At 45.6% G+C, this 25,891-nt stretch overlaps 1 protein-coding gene across 9 annotated transcripts in view; it reads right to left on the bottom strand.

Annotated features, from left to right (window-relative positions):
* Positions 1–25,891, bottom strand: part of POMT2 (protein O-mannosyltransferase 2) — a 76,664-nt gene that overhangs the window by 11,696 nt on the left and 39,077 nt on the right. For 3 of the 9 annotated variants that reach the window (XR_008313153.1, XR_008313154.1, XR_008313155.1), the window contains exons 17-21: positions 24,687–24,758; positions 23,683–23,742; positions 23,384–23,489; positions 16,776–16,916; positions 15,794–15,908 (exon numbers count right to left, since the gene is read on the bottom strand). Coding sequence is in view for 5 of the 9 variants with exons in the window: in XM_053283947.1 (XP_053139922.1) it covers positions 14,743–14,848; positions 15,794–15,908; positions 16,776–16,916; positions 23,384–23,489; positions 23,683–23,742; positions 24,687–24,758 (600 nt within the window). In the remaining 4 variants the exon portion in view is untranslated. The other 6 variants (XR_008313156.1, XM_053283949.1, XM_053283948.1 and 3 more) reach the window with 6 other exon arrangements.

Genomic DNA, 25,891 nt, shown 5'->3' with positions numbered 1-25,891 from the left:
AAATGTTTTCTGGGCCTCTGTACCTGTAGGTAAGTCATGGGCACTAGTACTCCATGCTATGCTTTTGCGCTGAGCAGCCTCTCGCTTTCTCAAAGCCCTGGCACCCCCGATCTCACTGTACCATGACAATTTCTGTTCTCATCTTGGCAACTGCACTTTCTGAGTAATTAAAACAAACCCCCTCCAGACTATTTTCCATTTCAAATTCAACTCCTGAATGTCTTCATGAATAATGCGGTTCTGATCATGTTCCCCCAGGCTTCTTGCTCACCTTCAAGCCCATTTCACAGGCCTGGTTCAGCCCCTTTCTTCCCCGAGTTCCCTAATCACTCTCTCTGCGGTTGGAACTAGATACCACAACAGCTCTGCCCCCCCTCCCCAGGTTTTCACACAGTGGCTCAGGAAACCTCTCTCGCCTGCAGGCCCCAATATAACAGAAATCTGTAGCAAAGCTACTCTGATATGGTTGCATAACAAGCAGCAGAAAGGCTTGTAGTGATGAACTACCTTGTACATAAATGATAAGGGCAACAGCTGTACCATTTCGCTCTTGCCGTCGAGCCAATGGAGGAAGCAAAGGAATAGCGATAATGACCTGAAGCATCTGAGCCATGCAGGAAGGAGATTACCATCAAGAATGAGGAAACTCTGCAGCTTAATAACCAAGAGTGGAGCCGATGTCTCAAAATCCCCTAGCAACAAAGAACTGCTGTATAAAATGATGATAAATAGTACAAAACTGCATGACTCTGCTGGGGCAATCCAAGAAGGACCAAATGCATGGGTTTTATTCTAGGCAGTAGAACAGCTCTCTCTTTCGCACTCAAACACTTGGCATATTTCAGCAATGCCATCACACACTTCCATCCTTCTTCCACTTGCTTTAAATTACCAGCTGCAAGAACTGTGCTGTATTGGCTGCATTCTGAAACTTTTCTTCCTAGAATAAGCAGCAAATGAATCTACCGGAGCAGTATCCACTTTCCAATGTTGACATCGCTGACCATTACACAATATGCACCTGTGGCATATCAGGAAACACATCTCCAGCCATCCCCATTCCATTCTGCTAGAGAAGGCCTGCTCAACTTTGCCCCCCCAGCTGTTTTTGGACTACAACTCCCATAATCCCCAACCAGAGTGGCCAATAGCTGGGATTATGGGAATTGTAGGCCAACATCTGCAGGAGGGCCGAAGTTAAGCAGCTACTGTGTTGGAGCTTACTGGTATGGTAGCTTCTGAAACTCAACTACTGAGAATTCTTGCAGGTACACAAATTCCCCTATTGTTGAGATCATCCTGTCTTCATTAAAAGGTAATGGTGTTTTTTTAAGTGTGTTCACTTCAGGGGTATAACTACTGGAGTTCAAACATGTCCTGTGAACACTGGCCACCGGGCTCCCAGGAGGTACCAGGACCCCACCAACCACTGCCACCTGCCCTCCACAACCCCACATGTTAATAGTGCCACCGCCACTGACCAACCACTCACCTGGTATTGAGGAGCCATGAAAAATGTTGCTGCTGTCACAGACCCACTGCCCACTTAGCCTCCACAGGCCCTCCTGAATGCTGCTGTTGCCAGCCACATCATTATGTTGTGTCAAAGCCAGTAACTGTGACATTCAGGAGGACCCATGGAGGTCAAGCGGTGGCAGCAATGTTTTTCAGGGTCAACAAAGGGCAGTTGGTAGCTGAAGCAGCATTGAAATATGGAACAACAGAAGTCAGCTGAGAGGCTGGTTGGTCTGCGGCGGTGGTGGCAGCAGGTGAGTGGAGGCCTGTGGGAGTGAGGCTGTGGCAGCAGGAACCCGAAAGCTTGGACATGCATGGCCTCTAGCCTTGCTACACCATTGGTTCAAGTAGTTGAGCAGCATCTCATTCTAACTATGGTGCGATCACACTTGGAACACTGCGTACAATTCTGGTCACCACATCTTTAAAAGGACATTGTTGAACTGGAGAAGGTACAGAAGAGGGCAACCAAGATGATCAGGGGCCTAGAGCACCTTTCTTATGAGGCAAGACTACAACACCTGGGGCTTTTTAGTTTAGAAAAAAAACGACTGCGGGGAGACATGATAGAGGTCTATAAAATCATGCATGGTGTGGAGAAAGTGGAGAGAGAGAAATTCTTTTCCCTCTCACACAACACTAGAACCAGGGGTCACTCCATGAAACTGATTGCCAGGTGGTCTAGGACCAACAAACGGAAGTACTTTTTCACACAACGCGTGATCCACTTGTGGAACTCTCTGCCACAGGATGTGGTGACAGCCAACAACCTGGATGGCTTTAAGAGGGGTTTGGATGACTTCATGGAGGAGAGGTCTATCAATGGCTACTAGTCGGAGGGCTGTGGGCCACCTCCAGCCTCAAAGGCAGGATGCCTCTGAGTACCAGTTGCAGGAGAGTAATGGCAGGAGAGAGGGCACACCCTCAACTCCTGTCTGTGGCTTCCAGTGGCATCTGGTGGGCCACTATACACATGGGCCTTGGGCCTGATCCAGCAGGGCTGTTCTTATGTTCTTATTAAGCTTCCCACCGCATTCAACCGTTCCTACTGCTAAAAGGGTTTTATTAGACTCAGGGTATTTAAGAGAGTGCCTTCTGCTGCATGAGCCCCACTGCTCCTTAAGATCATCCAGGAAGGTCCATCTGGGCGCTTTCCAGACAAGCTGCTCAACAGCAGCAAAATGCCTCTGTTCAGGCAAGTTTCATTCAAAATGTAAACAGCAGGGGGAGCAGTCTCACTGAAACTAACAACCCAAAAAACCAGCCATTTTCTTACACCGGATATACAACGTCCTAGCTCTATATCGCAGCGATTAAATTCGAAACAAGGCATTGGAAATGTAAACAGCACCCTGCTGTCCGCGTAGGGACAGCGGTGTCACAACACAGGAAGTGTAGAAGCACACTTCTGAGATACGACCTGACCCCGGTCTAATCTGGAAAGCGCCCTACAGTCGGCCAGCTCATCCAGCAGCAACTCAGGTTGGGCCTTATCCATAGCTGCCCCTAGGCTTTGGAATGTGCTCCTTGCTGCAGTAAGAGGTTCAACATATCTGGCAGCTTTTAGAAAACACACCTGTTGAGCCAGCCTTTTGGTTAGATTTTACGACGTCTGAATTGTTGTAATGATTTTATTGTTTTAATTGTTCATGCAAACTGCCATGAAACTATGCTTTGGCAGTAAAGGGACAGGGGCGTGGCAAGGTTGGAGTGGGCCCAGAGACAAGATTTTAAAATGGGCTCCCCCTCACTGAAGTTATTGTGGATGAAGCAAGTCATTTAATGGTACTAGAGAAAGACATGCTGTTCTGGTAGCTCCAGGTCTTTAACACCCACATCAATTTCGGAGGATGAATACAACTGAAGGAAGCCCGGGGGGGTGCGCGCTGGGGGAATCAGTCATATGACTTGCCTCTTGGAGGGACCCTCAAGGCAGTGGGCCCCCAGACAACTGTCTCCCCTTGCCCTATTATAGTTACGCCCCTGTACAGGAATGTGGTAGACAGACAACCTTCCTCCAAATTCTCTCTTCCTACCACTGGCAATTGTTCAGATCTATTTCTCCTTTGGGAGTTTCCTGTATAAGGTCATCTCTAGGGGTTAAGTCTCATTCAGTCCTAACTTTACATAACACCTACATAAGCCTTCTACCATGAATCCCACATACATGACTAGGCACAAGCCAGCCAGAGTTAAGCACATTAGAATTACACTTATCTCAGTAAGAGAGTTAAACACACGCTAACTGTACACTTTTGAACAACTGAAGGGACTTTAAAGGTTCCTTACGAAAAGCCAAGCATATTAACAGTGGTCTCTGGTGAGAAAAAGGAAAGTTTTAACTATGTAGCTTAGGAAGCCCACATCATCTTCCTGCTAAAAAGCAGGGGGGAAATGGGGGCAGGGGACTCCCTGCCTCTAAACAGAAGATTAAGCTTCCTTCTGATTTAGGAGCAAACCCATTTCTATCTTTCTTCACCAGGCAGTTCAGCTTTGTCAGGAGGTTTTTAAACAAGATGGCCCTTGAGGTCTCTTTCAACTTGGATTCTATTCTAGTTGACATCCACTGTATGGTTTGTTTCAATGGTTTCAGCTATTTACCATGTTCAGGAAAGCAGGGAACCTGCAAGCGATACCACGATTTTCTGGTGTAGTGTCACAGCTAAAAGAACGAGCTACAAATCAAGACATTGGTTTGATGCTGGCTATGCAGGTGGCCTCAGGCAAGCCCCACACTCACAGTATCAGCTCTGCACCACCACTGCAATATAGGGATAACACCACTGACCTACCTGACAGGGTTGCCATGATAAGACAATGTACGTGAAGCACCTTAACATAAAGCCAAACATCATTATTAGCATTAGTATTATTTCAACCATTGGAAGATTTGATGCATTCCTATCTATCAGCTAACTGCAATTCCTATTAACATCTCTAAACCAAATAAGCTCCAAACCTAATCTATAATTTATCTTCTATTAGCCTTGTGAGGGCCAAAAGGCAGCGTACAAATAACTAGATACTTAAAATTGGTTTGTACTAGGCATTTCTGTGATTTCAGCCCTTTCAAACTCACCACAGTGGCACAAAGCATTTTAAGCCTACTTTCCAGCAGGCTTATGAGATCACCCGGCATTCCGTGTGCGCATCTGTGTGTCCGTCCATGTGTCACCTCCCCCATCAACTTCGCAATGCCTGGACCAATATGAACCAAATTGGGTACCGTTGTAGGGACATCTCAACAACATAGTTTGTGATGATGCAATCCACCCTAATTCAAGATGGCGGACGCTTAAATATTTATTATTATTTTTTATTTGATTTCTATACCACCCTTCCAAAAAATGACTTAGGGCGATTTACACAGAGAAATAATAAACAAATAAGATGGATCCCTGTCCCCAAAGGGCTCACAATCTAAAAAGAAACATCAGATAGACACCAGCAACAGTCACTGGAGGTACTGTGCTGTGGGTGGATAGGGCCAGTTACTCTCCCGCTGCTAAATAAAAAGAATCATTTGAGGCACAAGTGGGCTAATTTGTGAACCATCTAACCAATTTGAACCAAACTTGCTACAATTGTAGGGACACCTCACTGGCACAGCTTGTGATGACGTTATGCACCCCAATTCAAGATGGTGGACACGTAACGGTTTGAAGCATAAAAGGGCTAACCTGTGGACCATCTAACCAATTTGAACCAAATTTGGTAGTTACAGTGAGTGACATATAGTGGTATAGTTTGTAATGGTATAGTTAAGAGTATAAACTACATTCAATGGTATAGTTTGTAATGATATCATCCACTCTGATCCAAGATGGTGGGTGCGTGAATGTTTGCGGTGCAAGAGGGCTCAAACCACCTAACTTGTGAACCACCTAACTGATTTGAACCAAATTTGCTACAAGTGTAGGGACACATAGGGATGTTTCAAGGGCGTAGTTTGTAATGATGTCATCCGCCCTGATTCAAGATGGTGTGTACATGAACATTTGAGGCACAAGTGGACCAAATTTAGTTGTAGGGATAGTGAAAGGAAAGTAGGTTGTTCTTACTAGAACAATTTGTTATATTTCTTCTCTCCATCTTGCCTGAATTCCTTCACCAGCTCAAGAACAAACAGGAGAAAGCAAGAAGAAATTCATTCAGCACCTTCCTAAAATGATGCTCAGGTTCCTTATGGGAACTGGATGAAGCCTGTTTCCTGTGGTAGTCAGACTTGTTCTTTCAGAATCCAGATGAGATTTAATTTGCTTACGCAGACCTTTATCTTTAGAAGCTTGCTGTTTATCACTAGTCACTTCAGGTAAAAGTTGTACCACTTCTGTACTGCTAGTCTGCCAACCCCCACTCCATAACAACATACATTCCATCCCTCTGGAAGCAAAGATTTTTATAGCTAATCTTCCCAGTGGCATGACCATTAGCTATGTAAAAGGGCAGGTGTGTGGGGGTGGGCGGAACAAAAAAGCTACCACTGAGTTTGCTAATATACAAAGTATTCTTTTAAAATGTTACCAGTTTCCTACTGGATTGACTGCTAACATAATCTGCAATGAAGAACTCTTGACAGAATCCTTCACTGCATTCGCCCTCTATACTGCTCTAACATATGGAATATTCATCCTCTGTTCTGCCAAGTTCTCAGCTTGGTCCCTCAGCTGGATACACACTCAGGTTATTTAATTATACCAGGAGTTATTCTTGTTCTGAGCTTGCTATTCTGAAGTTTGGGTCTCAAGCTGCACATTGCAGCAAAACCATCTAGTCCAGCATCCTGCTTCATCCAGTGGTCAGCCAGGTGCATTTGGGAATCCTGCAAGTGGAAAAGAGGGTAACTGCCATAAGAACATAAGAAGAGCCCTGCTGGATCAGGCCCAAGGCCCATCTAGTCCAGCATCCTGTTTCACACAGTGGCCCACCAGATGCCGCTGGAACCCTACAGGCAGGAGTTGAGGGCATGACCTCTCTCCTGCTGTTACTCCCCTGCAACTGGTACTCAGAGGCATCCTGCCTTTGAGGCTGGAGGTGGCCTTTAGCCCTCCGACTAGTAGCCGATGATAGACCTCTCCTCCATAAATTTATCCCGACCCTTCTTAAAGCCATCCAGGTTGTTGGCTGTCACCACATCTTGTGACAGAGAATTCCACAAGTTGATTATGTCTTGTGTGAAAAAGTACTCCCGTTGTTGGTCCTAAATTTTCTGGCAATCAATTTAATGGGATGATCCCTGGTTCTAGTGTTTCCTTTCCCATTGGTGTTCCCTTGCCACCTCTGATCCAGATGGCAATATACAGTTATCAAGGCTAGCAGCCTTTGATAACTGTAGCTCAGTGGTTAAAGCATCTGTTTTGTACGTAACTGATCTCAGGTTCAATCCCTGGCATCTCCAGCTATGGCTAAGAAAGACTCCTGCCAGAATCCTTGAAGAACTGCTGCCAGTCAGCATAGTCAATACTGAGCAAGATGGCTGAATGGTTTGACTCGGTATAAAGAAGCTTCCTAAGTTCTCCATGAGTCTCATCCATTTTTAAAACTGCCTAGATTGGTGGTCATCCCCACATCTGACAGCAGTGAATTCCATAATTTAACTACATTGTGTAAAGTACTTCCTTTTGTCTGTCCTGAATCTCCCAGCATTAGCTTCAACAAAGGACCCCAGGGTCCAGTATTATGAAAGATGGAGAAAAACATTTTTATCCACTTGATCCACACTGTTCATTGTTTTATACACCTCTATCATGTCCCCCTTTATGTGCCTGCTTTCTAAATGAAGAGGGCCCAAATGCTGCAGTCTTTCTTCACAGAGGAGTCACTCCAACAACAACAACTAATCCCCTGATCATTTTAGTTGCCCTTTTTTGCACCTTCTCTAGCTCTACAATATCCTTCTGAAGGTGCAGTGACAAGAACTGTACACAATATTGCAAGTACGGTTGCACCATAGATTTAGGTAAGGACATTATTGTATTGTATTGTATTGTATTTATTTATTTGAAACATTTGATATACCGCCCACTCCGAAGACTCTGGGTGGCGTACAAAAACATGCAAAACAAGACAGCATTAAAATTACAATCTAAATAAAACTGAAGTAACTAACAGCAGGGGGGAGGGGTAGATAAACTACATGGTAAAAGCCTGGCGAAAAAGAAAGGTCTTCAATAAAGATTTAAAAATCGACAAAGAAGGAGCTAAACAAATCTGCAGGGGAATGGAATTCCAGAGAAGAGGGGCAGCAACCGAGAAAGCCCTTTCACAGGTTCTAGCTCCCCGAACCTCTTGGAAATCAGGGACCGACAAGAGGGCCATCTGACCAGATCTGACCGGACAGGATGTAACTGGATGGGAGAGGCGGGTCTGTAGGTAAACAGGTGCCAAACCTCGCAAGGCTTTGAAGGTCAAAACCAGGACCTTAAATTGAACTCAGTAGTGAATAGGTAACCAGTGCAATGACTGCAGGAGAGGTGTTACCCTGTCATATTTTCTGGCACCCATAAATAAACGAGCCGCTGCATTCTGGACCCGTTGTAGATTTCCGATTGTCCTGAAAGGTAACCCTAGATAGAGGGCATTACAATAATCTCGGCGGGAGATAACAAGGGCATGGGTCACTGTCATTAATGCTTGCCGATCAAGGTAAGGGCATAATTGGCGAATCAGATGGAGCTGGGCAAAGGCACTTCTGGCTGCAGCCCCCACCTGCTGTTCAAGCAGGAGGTGCGAATCCAAAAGGACCCCCAAGTCACAACATACATTACTGTATGTCCTTGTCTAACCTAACCCTAACAGGGCCCTATCCATCCCCAGCACAGACTCCCTCCAGTGGCTTTTTAGAATGTTTCCTTTTTAGATTGTGAGGCGATTCTCACAATCGGGCGAAATTGGGCTAAGGGAACCTAGCCCGATTTTGCCCACACGTGAGAACCACTGGGCTTGCAGCCGAGCCTGGTCTCACCAAAGTAGGTAACCCGGTTAACTTACCCTCCCCTAAGCCCAGGTTAGCAGAGCGAGTGCTCCGCTAACCTGGGCTATTGGGTTGTGTGTTGCCACATTGTGACTCCATGCCACAGCAACTCACAAGTAGACCCCCGACCAGGAGGCTCAAAAGCAGCCTCCTGGCTCGGGGGTCTCTCCAGCATGCTCTGTGCGCTCGCACAGGACATGCTGGAACTTCCGGGGGCCGTGCGGCCCGATCCCCACAGCCCCTGATGGCTCCGGAGCTTTCACCACAAACCCTCTGGAGGTGGGTCTCACCGATCGTGAGACCCGCCTCTGTGAGTCCTTTGGGGACAGAGAGCCATTTAAAATGTATTTATATCTATGTAAATTACTTGGTGAACTATTTTTGAAAAGCGGTATATAAACATTCTGCATATTTATATTTGTATTGGCAGTTTTATTTTCAATCCCTTCCCTACTGATCCCTAGCATGGAATTAGCCTTCTTTACAACTACCATACAGTGTGTCAGCATTTTCAGTGAGCTGTCCACCACAACCCCAAGATCCTTTTCCTGGTCAGCCACTGCCAGCTTAGACCCATCAATGTATATATGAAGTTTGAATGTTCCGCCCCTGTACATTGCTTTCCACTTACTTACTCTGAACTGCATTTGCCATTTTAAAGCCCATTCACTTAGGTAGGAGAGATTCTTTCGAATCATAAAGGGCTGCTATTAAAGACATACCAATGGAGCCAAGCAAGTTTACTGGGGCTGAACTAGACCTAAAAGATTGCTTCAAACGATTACAAATCAATGTCATGGGATGTCTGTGCATGTGTAATTCTCCTACCACCCTCCCCATCTTACACTCAACACACTCATCCACCCCTTGGACAAAAATAAGTTATTAGTGGCAGAACTCAGAATCATCAGGAATTGTCATGAATTATAGGTATATACTAGGACCAGCATTTGTGTCCCATGTGGTATCATTCTATCCCCTTATGTTAATGCTGATGCTACAGAGAAAGAGAACAGAATTAGGAATCAAGATGACATTTGAAAGAAAGTCTATTTATTACAAAAGTAAAATGTAAATTCAATCTGAATTAATCCCTTTACAAAAAGCACTGTCAGTTGAAAGGCATTCTCCTTCCATTTAGTACCATGTACATTGCAGAGCAACAGAAAATGTTCAGTTAAAAATACAGACAATGATCATGTATGGAAGACACACGCGCGCGCACACAGACACACACACGCACACACACTTCAATATCAGCAGCATTAGGAAGAAAAAAAGTTAGTGCACAACCGTCATACTATTGACACACATAGAGTTGCCCAAGGCAGAGCCCAAATCACTATTTTAAAGCAATCTAGTTAGAAATTAGCTACACATGAACTACACATTCAGAAATACACAGTGCAGCCTTGAGCAGAAGTGAGGGACTGCATAAGTCAATGCTCCTTCACTTCAGATTCCCTGCCTGCAGAAAGTTACCACAGCAGAGAAAGGTTCAAATCTAGCTTACTTGATATGCTAGGTTTTTTTTAATGTGTAGGGAACACTTGTTGCGAGTGTAAAAGAGCCTTCAAACATGTGATTCTCTGCTTGAAATCTCAGGTGATACAGTTCAGGAATGGCTGCAACATGTGGAATCTACTATTTTTTAAGGCTCCATAAAATCACAGGAGTGGCTGGCAAACATCATCGGCCTCATTTTGCACACAGTGTTCTTCACAACACAAAATGAGAAGTCAATTTAGGACAGAACGTCCAATGGGAAGAGAGGTGCCATAATGTCATATCGCGTAAGAGGCAGGTCAGGTTTTTTATTATTATTGCTGACCTTTCCTTCCTTATCTTCGAGAAGGAATGTTGTGGAATCATTACTTGCTAGCCCTACTAGCAAGAATCATTACTTGCTAGCAGGGAAGAAAAGACTGCATGGTTGCTTTAAGTTGCTCAAGACAGAAGTTTCATTTAGGCTCCAACAACTGGTGCACATTTCGTCATGACAGAATTATTTGGATTCAACAAAAAGCTGCTGGAGGGGAAAGAGGAAATTCTAGATTATGTATGCATCCTCACAATCTAAGGTGCCAGAAAAGGGTGGTGGTGGTGGTGGGGGGTGCTTTATGCTGGGACTCCCAGCAGGCAGTCCTCAGTGCCTCACTTCCTGCACCACCCATACACTGGTCCTTCAGCAAGCCTGGCAGTCTAAACCTCTACGCAGCAAGGGTACCCCCGAGGCTACATGCTTGACTGAGCACAGCCAGCTGAGCACCAACTTGGATGTGGCCAGCTTGGCCTAACGTGGACACATCAGGCTCTGTAAACCCTTGCCTCCAAGCCAGCCTGAGCAACTTGTCTGAGTAGCAACACAGGCTCCCTCACCCACTCCTGTAGCCCAACTGACTGTGTCTTCTGCCAAACTCAATACCCGATCTTGACCCATCCTCTACAACAGGGATTCTCAACTTTGGGTCCCCATATGTTATTGGACTTCAACTCCCATAATCCCCAGCTCCAGTGGCCTTTGGTTGGGGATTATGGGAGTTGAAGTCCAATAACATCTGGGGACCCAACATTGAGAATCCCTGCTTTACAACATCTCCTGCCTCTGACCATTGTTGGACCAATTTAGCACATGATCTTAACCCACCCTTGAATGCATCTCCTGGCTCTAGCCCTTGACCCTTATGTGTCTGCGTATCACCCCACTGTGGCCTGTCTTAGTGCTTGGATCCAAAGTCTAGGTTATACAGATATGTCCATTGGTAAGGAAGTGAATGATCCTATAATGAAAATGTTTGGAAGGGAAAATACCTTTAGCACCCTTCAAACATAATGGATGAAATTTGCAGAGCCACAGAACTTTTGTCTTCTGCAGGAGAATGTGTAGTCATAAAAACCCATCACTGGATCTGCACCCTCCTCTGCTTATGGATAGCAAGCAATGTTTCCATGCTTTGAAACAAGACACTTCATTACAAGACCAGTCCAGGAAGGAATACATTACTCAACAAGATTTGAAAGAAGGGGAAACTCTACATGTGCGTGCGTGCACACACATATATGCACAGATGGCTGGTGTTAATTATTTTGATGTAGCAAACACAGGTGAGTCATTAAGCGAAGATTTCAAATCTTATTTCCTGCAAGCAAGGGAAGCCAGAAACAGATGTTTAGAAAGCAGCTAATGGGCTACAGACACCAAGATCCATTAGCATTCTTCCCCAGGTGGAAGGCCATTTGTCCCCAGCTAAGGCTCACTCAGCTCAAAACATCACAGACAGGTCCCACAGCTCTCTTCCATAGCATTTAGTTAAGTGCCATTATTATTGTTGGTATCAGAAGCCTTCCAGTGATTTTTAGTAGAACGTGCCTTGAGATGGTCAAGAGGTCAAGCCAGCCCTCCTAACACCAGAAAACTCAGCATGATTTTATGACAGGAAAGAAGAATGGCCAATGTGAAGCCACTTAATCTTAACATTCTGATTCTATGGGACCATTCTCACGATTAGCATTAGAATAAGGCCCCTCCTGTCCTAATTTGGGAGACACACACACTCCCAATTGGCCTTCATGAGAATTCTACAAGCAAGGCAGGAGGAGGGGGGAATGATTGTTTGCAAGCTGGGTACAGAGGCAGGAGGCACAGGGAGTGCTTTCCCTCCATCCTTGCCCTGGAGCTGGGTACAAGTTCTGGTCTGGCCCCTGCCTCCCGCTTACATACTCTGCTCACAGATGATCACTTCCCCCTCCTTCTACCTTGCTTGTAGAATTCTCATGATGGCCAATCAGAAGTGCACATGGCTCCCCAATTAGGACAGGAGGCATCTCCTACCCTAATGCTGATCGTGAGAACGACTCTACTATGTCTCAAGATTCCATTGTGGTAAAGCAATTGTGCCAGACAAACCTTAGAGACAATAGCTCTTCTAGATAGCAATGTTTTTAATGGGGAGAGCCCTCATGGTGTACGTGTGGGGGCGCAGGTGAGATTGCTCAGAATGCAAGATTATGATGAACCAAGTGTCTATTAGGGTGCTGCCAAATCGAAGGGGGGAAATGTACAGAAACCCTTGCTGAGATTTTGAATGAAGAAGTAAAAATACAACTCTTGTCATTCTCCTCTGAGGAGGAAAGGGATTGTTTTCCTCCTCCAAAAAGCAGCTGCAGCTCTTAGGGGTGCTAACATTTAGCTGCAATAGAAAAGTCCAAAATAAACACAGAAGAATCCACGAATAAAAAAGTGAAGAGCAGGACCTTTCTTCAGGGAAATCTGTTAAAGGGTAACAGTTGAGCCCTTAATGGATATGCACCCCCTTAGTAAAGCTTGCCTTTCATATTGCCTTCCCAGGACAATCAATATATTGCTTTTTCTTATTGTCTATTGTACTTACAATCTGCTGTCTCTCTCTACAGCAGAGACACAGAATAATGGGACAGTTGTCCATCACCCTTCTTTGCTACATATGATCTCTGAAGTCCCAGGTCAGGCACAGGAGAGTGTTTCCTATCACAGGAAATCATAAGACTTTCAAAACCAGTAACTCGGAGTAATGATTCTCATCATCAGTTATCAACAAGAGTTCAGATCAAAGACTGCGGCCTTTCATCATTTGTGCAAACAGACAATGTAAACAATGAAAATCTAAACCTATTATCTGCTAACCAAAGAACTGGTGGTAATTACATTCTAAACACTCATTAAGCCAGCCAGCTAAGTAAAAACTGCCTTGCGTTTCACCTCTTAATTGATCTGGCAGTCTGAGCCTCAGACAGTCAACATACCTCACAACCACACAGCCTCTCCTGGAGATGTTGGCAAGTGGTCTCCATGCCAACAGAGATAACCCTTTGATGGTGCCAAAGGGAGATGGAAAGTGGCAGACTGCAATCTTTAATGCAGATGCTAAAATAAATTATTGCTAATGCTGGCCTTAATTTCCTTGACACACATGCAAAAGAGACTTTAAGAGGCTACAGCCAGAGTTGAGATTTGTTTTCGAGAACAGAAACACACAAGAGCTAAAGTTAAAGGAATATTCTGGAGGAAGAGACAGTACATCTCACTCAGACCTGAAACCTGTGGGGGTGGGGTGGGCGGGAGAGACAGTTTTCCTTTCACTCATCTTCAGAAAGAGATTCAGGAAAACTCTCTTCAGTTAGGTAGTAGAGAATTTTGTTCTCCCCTCAAGCTACAAACTGCTTTTTCTAGGCAGCTCATCATAGCAACGAACTTAATTTCCTCTCACAAGTAATATGCCTCTAACAATGTTCCAACAGCCTAACATTAGCAGCATGTTCTCCATGCTCAACATTAATTAAAGATACCAGCCTCCCCACAGGAAGTAGAGCCAGTGGGCAAGAGGATGAGTGGCAGCTCCCAGCCCCAGCTCTAGCCTACTATGTATTCACTTCTGCATCCCCCAGAAGGCTCCACCTTTCACCATCGGAGGAATTTATGGCAGGAACCAGAAAACAAAAGAGCTCCTCTGCTTTGGAGCGCCTTAAACAAAAGGGCAGTGCAAGGACTGAAATGATACAGCTTCGCTCCCACAAGAAATCTTCCAGGTAGCTGAAAGGTTATTGTACGTGGTTATCTGTGTGGAGAATAAAGGCATTATGCAGAGAGATGAACAGCTTACTGCCTTTTGTCTGGGGGACAGGCAAGGCACACAGCTTCAGAAGGCTTCAAGCTACTGTCACATTTAAGTCCAAGTTCCTGAAGTTAAGAGCAGCAGCCACACTCTCCCAGGAACACGTGTGCATAGACAAGCAAGGTGTGCACACAATACCTTTTCAAACATCCCAACAGAAATCACTGGATGTGAACTGTATCCCAGTCTCAAGAATGCTTCCTTTCTGCATCCACATGATGTTTCCTGTGTTCTGCAAAGTCACAGATGAGCAGAGGCAGGCAGGCAGGCAGAAGAGAGATCCCTGCAAAAACACAGGCATCCTCCAGCCTACACAAAATGACAGTGCTGTGGAAGCCACAGCTGTTTGATTGTTAACATATTGCTTGGATGGCTCAAACTTCAGAGTAGCAGCTGGCTCAAGTAATTGGAGCCCTAGGCCCCACCACAGAGGTTTTCCTTCCTAGTTGCCACCTCCTTTTCACAGACCTCAAGCATGGACAAGCTACTGTCCCAGCACAGAAGTGCTGTTGGGGAACAGATTCTTCACAGCTCTCACAGAGGAGGGAGAAACTCTTCACCACTTCAGTTCTTCTGTTTTATGCCTGTTCTCCCCAGCTGGATCTAGAACTCCCATGTTTCCAACCACCTAAGTCCCGACATTGGGCTGTTGGGATCCGAAGCCAGAGGTCCCACCATCCCATAGGAGAGGGGATGGAAGAGGTAGAAGCTGTGAAAGAGATCCAGACATGAATCAAAGGCCCACAGACCCAATCTCACAACAGCAGCACACATCTCAGCCCCGCTCTGCACTACCTGTAGGCTCCATTTAGGACCCCAGAATTACTCGGTGGCAGGATGAATGCATCTTAAAGAACAGTAGTAACTAGTCCTAAGGAAATTGATATGGTAGATTAAAGTTCATTCACATGCTTTAGAATAGGCCTGCTCAACTTTGGCGCCTCAGCTTTTTTGGACTACAACTCCCATAATCCCCAGCCACAGTGGCCAACAGCCAAGGGTTATGGGAGTTGTAGACCAACATCTGTAGGAGGGCCAAAGTTGAGCAGGCCTGCTTTAGAGCAAGAGTTCCCAACCTATAGTGCTTCAGATCTTGTTGAACTATAGCTCCCATCATCCTCAGCCATAAGACATCAAAGCTGGGGACAATGGGAGTTGCAGTATAGCAAGATCTGGAATATCACAGGTTGGGAACCTCTACTTAAGGAGGTCAAACCCAAGGGAGGATATGAAATGTCCACCAGGCTCTGCAGTCAAAGAGAACAGGCAATTGTGAAAACAATTATTTAAAGAAACTTCTTGCCTCACTGCACAGTGACAATATAAAGCTGTGTAAAGAGAGAGGTGTGTACCTGAGCCACTATGACGGTGCAAACTAAAGATTTCTGCTGCCAAAACACCTCAGAACCAACAGAAAGGGGGATAAATGAATGTTAATGTGATATTAGTATCAAGGCAGCACAAAAATAACCAACAATAACATGGTTCCTGCTAATGTTTGAGCAGGATTTGGTTGTCTTACCATGCATGACCCTTCACAGGACCACTAGAATGCTGAGAAGTCATGGCATAGGGACTCTGTCACCTAAGACACAGGGGACTCTCCTACCTCTAGCATAGCCCTTAGATATACATCTCAGGGACAGATTCTCACCTGTATATACTAAGCAGAATCAACATCACTATCCCATAATTATAAACCTTCCTAGAATGGATGCTGGCTGACAGGAGTCCAACACAGAATTTCAGCAATACATCCCATGTAATTCCTAGGAAGGAAAGAAGAAAAGAAAGATGAGCCAGGAACACTAGAATTGGCAAAGATCCACCCAGATTTCAGCAGGCAAGTCAATACATGCATTGGTGTGGAGTTGTAGCTACATCTGTTTACGATAAAAGGCAAGCGCAATTCTATTTCATGGCTTTCCATGGGGCATTCTATGGCAAGCTTTCAAATGGTGGAAAGCTAATAATTCCTTACTTTGCCAGACAACTGGAACAAGCAAATCAGCCTCAGCAGAAAGCAGGATCAGATGTTAGAAGTCACATATTCTCAGTTTCTTGTTGTCATATTGGTACTACTGTCCTCTCACTTTCTGCTCCTGGAAAGTTTGTCATTTTAAATTTCCTCCACAATTCTCAAGTCAGTGGCTGGCAGGATCTGTTTGCTAGGCTGAAAATATTTCAGATTGGCTATTTTATATTTCAAGTTTCCTGCTCACCACATTCTTGGCACCATTACTGTATAATTGAGTGACCAAATATACAATGTTCTAAATTACAGGTGATTGTTGGGTATTCATGCAGCACATTTACTCTACACATTGTTCTAGAATTGTTATCACCTTCATCCTCACAAAATCTACTAAAACAGATCACATGATTTGTTTAAGGCTATCCGATACAGCTCTGCCAGAGCTGGCACATGAACCCAGGTCTCCCAGGCTCAACAATAGACTGCAATGATCCCATTGCTAAGAGAGACAGAAGGAAGAGTTCACTGGGGAATTTTTCAAAGCATTAACCCTATGATGCAGTGAGAGATATAATGGACCTTTATACCTGTGCCTTTTCAAAATTCTCCTACATCTATCATAGCTTTTAGTTCCTACTGTGTTAAGGTGTGGGAAACTTACCTGTCAACATGGAGGAGAAAAACATAGCAGGGAAGTAATGATGAAAATAGAGTACCCTGCCCATCATAAAAAAGGGAAGGTAATGGATGAGCCATCCCAGCATGATCTGTCCTCCACCCTGCAGTAAGACTCGGGAGAGCTCTGGAACACAACACATATGCACACACCTGAGGTCCCATTCATTAACCGCACGTCTTGAATTTTTCTCAGTGAAAGCTGTGCACACATTTGTTTGTGTCATGCTTCATAAGAATTTCATGGAGTGTTTTCATGTCACCATTTTGTCAGTGCAGAGCACAGGGGAGAAGATTTGCTAACACGCACCTGTGTAACGTGATCACACCAGGCCAAACAGGCTACACTACCAGTTCTGCTTCCAGTGTGCATATCAGCAATTGCTACAGTTCCAAGGCAGGACAAGTTAGAACACCACTGGCACTCCATAGGGGACTATGAAAAGCCATCCCAGAATGTTTGCTCCATCGCACTTCAGGCGATTCTGCTTGCCGAACCAGATACCACTCAGTTCCTGCTGGCAATCTCCAGGTGTCATTTTACAATGACAATGTAAATCACAACCCACATGATGCCAGTAAAATGGGGAAAGGGAGATTTCTGAGGTTTCCACACACCAAATTCCAGTCATAAGAACACGGAAACTTGTAGCACTGTCGTGTTGGCCCTGTACCAATCTGACATTTAATGGAGACTGGTAATTTAGGCTTTGATCTAAGGAGACTCGTCTCTTTCAAATGTCAGGTTGGGATGATGCCAACCTGACATCACCAAAAACTTCCAGATTCTTGCAACCAGAAATTGGGAACATGCACACCTCAAGAATCTTCCCTTTCCCATTTTGATGTAGACAATGTGATTTCTTCAGCCAGTCTAGCTGAGAGCTATGTGATTCTCTGGCACACCCTGCAGAGCTCTCAGTGCCAGAGAGAGTCCTGAGTTGGGAGCATTGGACTACACAAGTGCCCTTCCTCCACCACCTCTACTAGTAACACAGCTGTCATGACCGTTGTCCAGAGTGCTACTGGAGCTTTTGCAGGTCCCTCCCTGTCGGCCATCAGCTCCTAACATGACTCTTTGCCAAGTGCAAACCACCACGGAGACTCCAGGGCCAGGAGACTGGAGCCAAGTAGGTGCTTCTCCACCCACGGCACCACAACAGCGGATCCAGCTGTGCAGCCCGCCCTGCAGGGGTGCACTGGAACTCCCTCGAGAATCACCCGCCCAGCACTCACCTGATTCCGTGACTCCCTGATATCATACCGACCAGCATAAGCTCAACCTTTTGACCAGGAATGTGGCTGGGTGGTTTCGATGCAGACCCTTTCCTTATCAGACATGATATAATTATGGTGCAGGAAACCTGGACTACGGCTGCCCTAAACCTTAAGGGATACCAACCATACACTGTGGGGGCAAATCCCAGCGTGGGCTGGAGCACACTCAAAGGTAGCCTGGGGATACTAATCATCACCAACTTGCGCACGTACACTCAGGCAGTATGCCATGGCTATCCTAATCCATTTTGGACCCACACCCTTACTGGTAGTTAATATCTACCTTCCTCCATAGTGCCGACAAGCCCAAGTAAGATCGTTATTGGTCGAGCTAGAACAATACATAGCTGCACTTCTCTTCTCCAACCCTGATGTGTATGTGGTACTGGGTGGAGATCTCAGTGCCAGGATGGGGCCTTTTATTTATTTTATTTATTTACAGTCAGTGACCAAAAGAGAAATGTACAGTCATTGATAACTCAAAATCACATAAAAATCCTTAAAATAAGAGTATATATATATACACCTAAAAATGGCAGGTTTTTTAAAAAAAGAACACCCTCATGAGTTTAAGACTCTTATTTTAAAAGCCACATAACAGTACTTAGCAACTGTTTTGGAGATTACTGAATCTTCATCGGCTAATAAGTACTTTAAAAGAAGATCCCCAGTTTTCCCCTTCAAATTATTTAGCAAGGGATGGATTAATTGCTGCCTTGCATCCTGGTAAAGTGGGCACTTTAATAAAATATGGGCCATTGACTCGATCTCCTGGCCACAAGGACATATGCGCTTTTCATAGGGCAATATGTTATACTTCCCATATAAAAGCGCTGAAGGGAAGGCTTTAAACCTCGCCCTAGAGAAAGCCCATCTATGATTGCATTGAGTAATCGTAAACAAGTAGGTAGCTGGGCTTAAGTCTGTCTTTAGCTGTACAGATTTGTAAAATTGACGTAAAATAGCCCTCTCATTTTGTATTTCTATATTGACCAGTCTTTGCTGCACCAATCTGCGAGCTGTAGTCGCACCAGCCTCCAACAGTAAAGCGGGAGATAATCCGCAGCAGGAAAGCTTGTGCGTTATTTCCTTGCACCAGGATGCTTGTGGCTCTGCTGCCAGTAATTTGGGGATTAATCCTGTTGGGGAAAGATGCAGTTTTATCCAATAGTTGATTGATAACATCCAGGCCTTGGACTCCAGTTTGAGAATGCCCGCCTCTGAGCGGATCACCGCGTTGGACACACAGTTGGGGGTGCCAAATAGCTTCCTCAAGAAACCCGTTTGGATTTTTTCTAGTTCACCAGATTTTGCATGCATCCCCAGGATGGGGCCTAATGGCCACTCCTTATTCACCCATTCTCACCGGCACCCTCCCAACTTGGAAGCAGACCATCTTTCTTTCATTAGGCTTTCCAAAGATCAGAGATCCAACTATGCAGGCTTCTGTCTTGCACAAACATTTCACAGACTAAATCTCTCGATACTAAATGGCCCAGAGATGACCACCCAGGGGGATTCACTTTCTTATCTGGCTCTAAGATGTCCGCTATAGACTATATAACCATTTCTGGGAATCTCCTTCCATATGCTGAGCCTCAAGGTCATCCCGCTCCTCGACAGCGATCACTTTCTGGTCTCGCTTCAACTTTGGTCATTTACCCAGCAGCACCACATTTCCATCCCCTCATTTTACCCGTAGGCAAAGCTAGCTGCAGAGCAAAATGGACTCTCCAACTAGACAAACATTTGGGAGAACTACTTGCCTCTGTACTTTTCTGGAGCTATTGACAGGCCTTAACTACAACAGATTCACCCTGCACCCTGCTGCTGATCTATGAAACCTTAGTTTAAGACCTCCAAATTCACTTATCTCGTAAAGCAGCAGCCCACCCCAAGCAGTCTCCATGTGCTTCCAAACCCTGGTTTGATAAGGACTGTGTCAAGGCCAGGAAAGTGCTTCTAACCAGCTATCACACCTACAATTGTGGAGAGGGATCTCCTTGAGCAGAAGAAACTCTACAAACAGCTAGTAAGAAAAGAGCGGACATGAAGGCCACATGGCAGCGACTCACCCAGGTGCGCGTCCATGTTCTGGAGTATCATGGCTGACTTCCTCAAAACTGGCCTGGCGCAGATAGATAGCCACATCTTATCGGAAAACTACCACACTGGGAAAATTACTTTCAGAGACTCTATGAGGACCTCCCTAATGACTGCGGTGTCCTCCTTCCAGATATGGGAATTAGGGAAGACTTGCCCAAGTGACCACCTGTGTCTATATCTGAAACAAAGAGCCTAATCGCACATCTGAGACCCAGGAAGGCCCCCCTGGAGCTTATAAAAAAATAACCCAGAGTGGTGGGCTCCAGCCTTGGCTGTGCTTTTCACCTACATCACTTCGCACGGATGTATCACTAGTGACTGGGGATTAGCAATTATAGTTCCCATATTCAAGAAGGGCAGAAAAGGGGACCCTGCCAACTACAGGCCCATCAGCTTGCTCAACACAATCAGCAAGCTTTATGCAAGACACCTGCAATGGAAACTTAGGGACTGGATAGCTCAAGAAAATCTCCTCACAGAGGAGCAAGCAGGCTTTAGGGAGGGCCAATCTATGGCCGATCGATGCCTAGTCCTACAACACCTCATTGAAAAATATTCCACAACCTCTCTATATGCAGCCTTTATTGACCTCAAGGCCACCTTTGACTCCATCTCAAGAGTCAAGCTGGAAGCCTCCTCGATTGATCAACGCCTGCTTTACCTGATCCGTATCCTACACACAGACATAACCCTTAAGGCCAAGTGCAGTTCTCAAGGCCACCTCTCAAACCCAGTTCCTACCTGCAAGGGAGTTAAACAGGGATGCATAATTGCCCCAAACTCTCCAACTTTTACATCAAAGATATGGTGAGCCACTTAAAGAGGCCAGACTAGCTAGAGTATGGCTGGCCACCCTCACCTACAGGGTTAAACTAGCCCTCCTTCCTCATGGATTGGCCCCCCTGACTCTACAGGAGTCCTTCCTATCCTACTGGGAAAGAGCTATCCAGACCAAACTGTCAAGCTTGGGATTCTTACTTCCCCTTTTACTAGCTATGGCATATGACCAGGCCAAATCTGTGCTTAAACAAAGGATAACAGACAGGGAGGCGAGTCTCACAGTCGGTGAGACTCACCCAGAGTGGGTTTGTGGGGAGAGCAGGCTTAACCTGCTCTCCCCGCACACAGCCGGAGGGGAAGCCCTGGGTGGCTGGATCGGCCGCCCACATGACTGCCAGCTCCATCAAGAGCCGGCGGGGGCTTGAGAGTTGCACAGAGCATGCTGGAGAGACCCCTGAGCAGGAAGGCTGCTTTTTAGCCTCCCAGTTGTGTGTGGGGTCTCCTTGAGAGTTGCCGCGGCACGGCAACACATGATCCGGAAACCCCAGTTAGCGGAGCACTCACTAACCCGTAACCGTAACCATAAGCAGGTTACCCGCTTGAGAGCAACCAGGCTCACCTGCGGGCCCAGTGGGTCTCACAGTCTCCAGAAAGCGGGCTAGGCTCCCTTAGCCCGCTTTTTGGCAATCATGAGAATCACCTCATAGAACACCAAACAGACCTAGGCAGGGCCCCAAACTTCCCTGTATCAGAAAGTCTGAGAAACCTCCCCTCTCCTACTGCATATCTGTCACTGCTGGAAATCCCAGCCCACAGGAGGGCCTTCACTTTGGCACACTGCCACGCCCTCCCGTCAGCTGTTCTAGAAGGCAGGTTCAGGAAGATTCCATCTGCGGAGAGACTATGTCCTTGTGACACTTGGAACTATAGTGCATGTTCTCTTCTTCTGCCCCTTTTAGAGAGATAGTTGTGTGAACCTCATCCTGCCAATACTCCTCAAGTACCCTGGTCGCTCAAGTAAATTCTATACCTTGCTGCTCTTCTTGGATGAAGACCCCACCATCACACACAACACTGCAAAGTTCTGAGCCACAACATGTAGAATCCGCAGGGCCACGACAGCTCCCACCTAGAGGCACCGTGGGCTGAGCCTACAAAATCCAGTCTCAGCCTCAGCTCTCACACAAGCTAGTGCAACCTCCTTTTATTTGCATACTTTAATTTTTCTTTTGTATTTTTAAACACTCTTACTTATTTGTAAGTACTTTTACACGTAGAGCCCTTCTGGCCAACTGTTTATTAGGATGCAGTCTCCTCTCTCATAGACAGTCTCAGTTCTATTTTAAATATATTTTTTTAAAAGCATTCCCACCTTAGAACTACCCTACACTTTTATAGCTTCATAACTGTAGTTCTATGTTTTTTTATATTGTACCCCTGCCAAGTGTTCCCTCTAAGGTGTGTGCATGTGCTCACATCGTTTTTTATGTCCACTCAGTTAATTTTAGATCCCGCTCAGGCTGAACCAAGAAGGCCCCACTCTGAATGGATATGTGCACACACTGCCTTGATCCTGCCACCCAGAACAAAACTCGTTCTGCACACAGATGAAAATAATTAGAGAGAATGCTGCCCCTGCCTGTACCTCACGTACCCTCCTATTCTTATGCTGACCTAAGACTGAAATAAAGGTGACGGATTGAACACACAGATGTGCTGCAATCATGTCTAGCTTGGCCCTGAGTTGATAGTGGAGGCTGCGGTGGAATAACAGGCAGAAGTGAGATACTATTGTGTATGGCCAACTGAGAAAGTAACCAAAATGCACTCAAAATGGCATGGAAAGCAGTTAGTAACTCTTGATGGCTCAGTAAAAGACTATTGTCATCCTGACCACCAACTGAAGGATAAAGCCCTAAAGGAGGGAGCCCAAGCAGCAGACCCCAAATTTGAAGCATATAAACTCTCAGAATGAGTCGTTTTCTTAGGCTACTCTCCTTGTCACAGGAATTCTTCAGCAGTAGTACCAGCAGAACCTGCCAAGTGCGTGAGACCTGCTTTTAACTCTGTGCATTTTCTTTGCTGGATCTTATCAGTGCAAATCTTTTTGTTCTCTTCCCCAAGTCTCTTTCTGAAGGAAGCGTGGCCTGGCATTTACAATATGAAACTTCTCTTTTTAAGAGAGGTTTACCTCCTTCAGTTAAGAAGGCTTTTAAAAGCCTACGCCAAAATCCAAAGAACTCCATGCATACGTCCAAGCATTTCTATGATGGCTCTCCGATTTCTGCTTCCAACTGCAACTCCATGTGGCAACAGAAGCCATTTCAGAGAACCCATCAACTTTCTGGAAGTTGTTGGGAGCCCTAGAGGGTGCAGAGAAGCTTCATTTGTGATTTTTTAGACCCCACTCATCATCATCACTTACTTTACCTTTATGCTCAGAAGTCAGCTGAACTCCCCTCTTCATGGCCACAGATACAAATGCTGCCATTATGAGATATAAGCCAATGGTGACAAGGTTTAGCCACCAGATCATCTGCGAGAGAAAGCCTTGCAAGTAAACAGAGCGGCACAAGGGCTCCCACAACACAAAAAAGGGGAAACTATTGAAAAGAAAGTGAGAGGGAAGTGGCTGGAGAGAAGAGAGAGAAGCCACTTAGCTTTCTCGGGGCATTCCAGCACTAATTCCCCCACTCCAGCTCAGAGAACTAGAGCCATATTCTGCTTACCGGGTTTCCCAGCAAATAAACCCTATAGTCCGTTTCATTGACTCCAGAAAAACGCAGGCCCTATGGAGAAATTGATGGCTGTTGTCAGAAGTGATCAATATAAATGTTACTCAGCCTGCATTTTTTACTTTAAGCCTCAGTGAGGTTAGGAACATAGGAAGTTGCCTTATACCAACAGACCACTGGTCCACCAAGCTCAGTATTATCTACACACTGACTGGCAGCAGCTCTCCAAGATTTCAGGCAGGAGTCTTTCCTAGCCCTACCTGGAGATGCCAGGGATTGAACCTGGGACCTCCGGCATGCAATGCAGATGCTCTACCCCTGAGCTACAGCCCCATCCCCTAAGGGGAATAGCTTACAGTAGACAGTGTTCACATGGAGTCACCCATCCAAATGCAACCAGGGCAGGCCCTGCTTAGCAAAGGGGAGCATTCATGCTCGCTACCTCAAGACCTCCATCCCATTTCATACAGAACAATCATTGTTCTGTATGAAATACAAAACAGATTCATACAGAACAATTGTTACAAGAAAGAAAAGTGCCTTTTATAAGCCAAAACAGTTCAGCTACTTTCGTGTGTGTGTGTGTACACATATACATACATACACACACACACACACACACACGTGTGTGTATCCATCCCATGCTTATCATGGGAGCCATCTCAGTCACCTATGGTTTTTGCTGTGTGACAGTCACATGTCTGCTACCCAGCTGGCCTGCGGCATCTGCTTTGGAATTATCAGCCAGTATCTGGGGGGAGCCACTAAGTGCTTAATATGGAATTACCAAATAGCCAGAGCTGCAGACAAAATGAGAGCCAACTTGGCTTTATCCAGCAACAATTAAAACAACAACAACCATCAAACAGCAAATAGCCCCAGACAACTGAAGAACAGTAAAACATTTATTTTAAAAAACACAGGTGCAACTATCCAAAAAGCTGCAGCCCATCAAGGTCACTTGTACACAGCATCAGAAGCCAGTTTTGTCCACGTACTTGATAATTGATGGGCCAGTGCCAGGGTTTGGATGTGACTTCATTTTCCTTTGGTTTGAGGCCACTGTTTCCCTACAAGCAAAAAGTTATATTAAGTGGACAGTTATGATGCAAGATCTTTGTAATTGTCCATAATCTTTCTCCCTGGATGTGCACTTGTATACAGTTTAATCCTCTCACATTTGTAAGCACAAATCTCTCTCACTACTAGTCTACAGAGATAACACAGTATTCTCCAGGGCAGATTCATATATGGTAGACATGCTTCTTCCAGAGATTAGCACAACCAACTAAGCCAAGGCAGTTTACCAAGGTACATATGGGGCAAGTAAAACTGGCTCCTTCCAATGCCATATATGCCTGGATAATAGCGTGCTTCTTCCAAGGCTAAATAGCAGAGGTCCCACCACTAACACATTCAGAGCAACACATGCATTAGGTTCTCTATGAGCAAACTATGCAGAAGAAAAGACTGGGTCTATAGCTCCACAACGATGACCAAAGCCAAATGTGTCATAAGACACTCACACCTGATTGTACTGAACATCTACAAGAATGGCTAAAATACCATTTTGACAAGAGCCCAGGATACATACCATTTATTCAACACAATTTACAAGCGTGTATCCCAATGTTCTTCACTGTCAGGCTCAGGGGTGGCCCCCATCAACCCTAAGGGCAGTTCCCTGGCTCATTCTTTAATTGGGACTGTGTGAAGCTTTGGCCAAATCTGAATACTCTGCACAGTCCCCTTGACACCATGTGGAGACAACCATTCCCACCATGCAGTGCTTCTCTTTGTCCAGCGCTGTGCGGGGGAGGGGTGCTCCTATAAAGGGAGAGAGATCGTGCAGATGGTGCAGGGGCCTTCCAAGATGGCACAGGGCCAATGTCCAAGGCCCTGATTGAGATCTTGGGTATCCTCCCCACTGAAACAAAAACTTACTGCGGTCATGAATACACCATCAATAACTTGAAGTTTGCCTGGCCCGTGGAACCCAATAGCAGTGCCATCCAGCAGAAGCTTTCCTGGGCTGAGGCAAAAGGCCCTTGCACCATCTTGGAAGAGTGCTGGGAAGTGTAGCCAGGGGCTTTCCTCCTAGAGCTTCTAAGAGAGGGCTTCCTCTCTCTTAAAGGGCCCTCCAAGCACTGAGAAAAGTACAGTACTGTACACAGCTCAGCACAGTGAGAAATGGCTCTCAAAG

Source organism: Hemicordylus capensis, chromosome 1 (assembly GCF_027244095.1).
Source record: "Hemicordylus capensis ecotype Gifberg chromosome 1, rHemCap1.1.pri, whole genome shotgun sequence".
In the NCBI taxonomy this organism is placed as follows: Eukaryota; Metazoa; Chordata; class Lepidosauria; order Squamata; family Cordylidae; genus Hemicordylus; species Hemicordylus capensis.
This window is presented reverse-complemented; position numbering and strand designations above follow the sequence as displayed.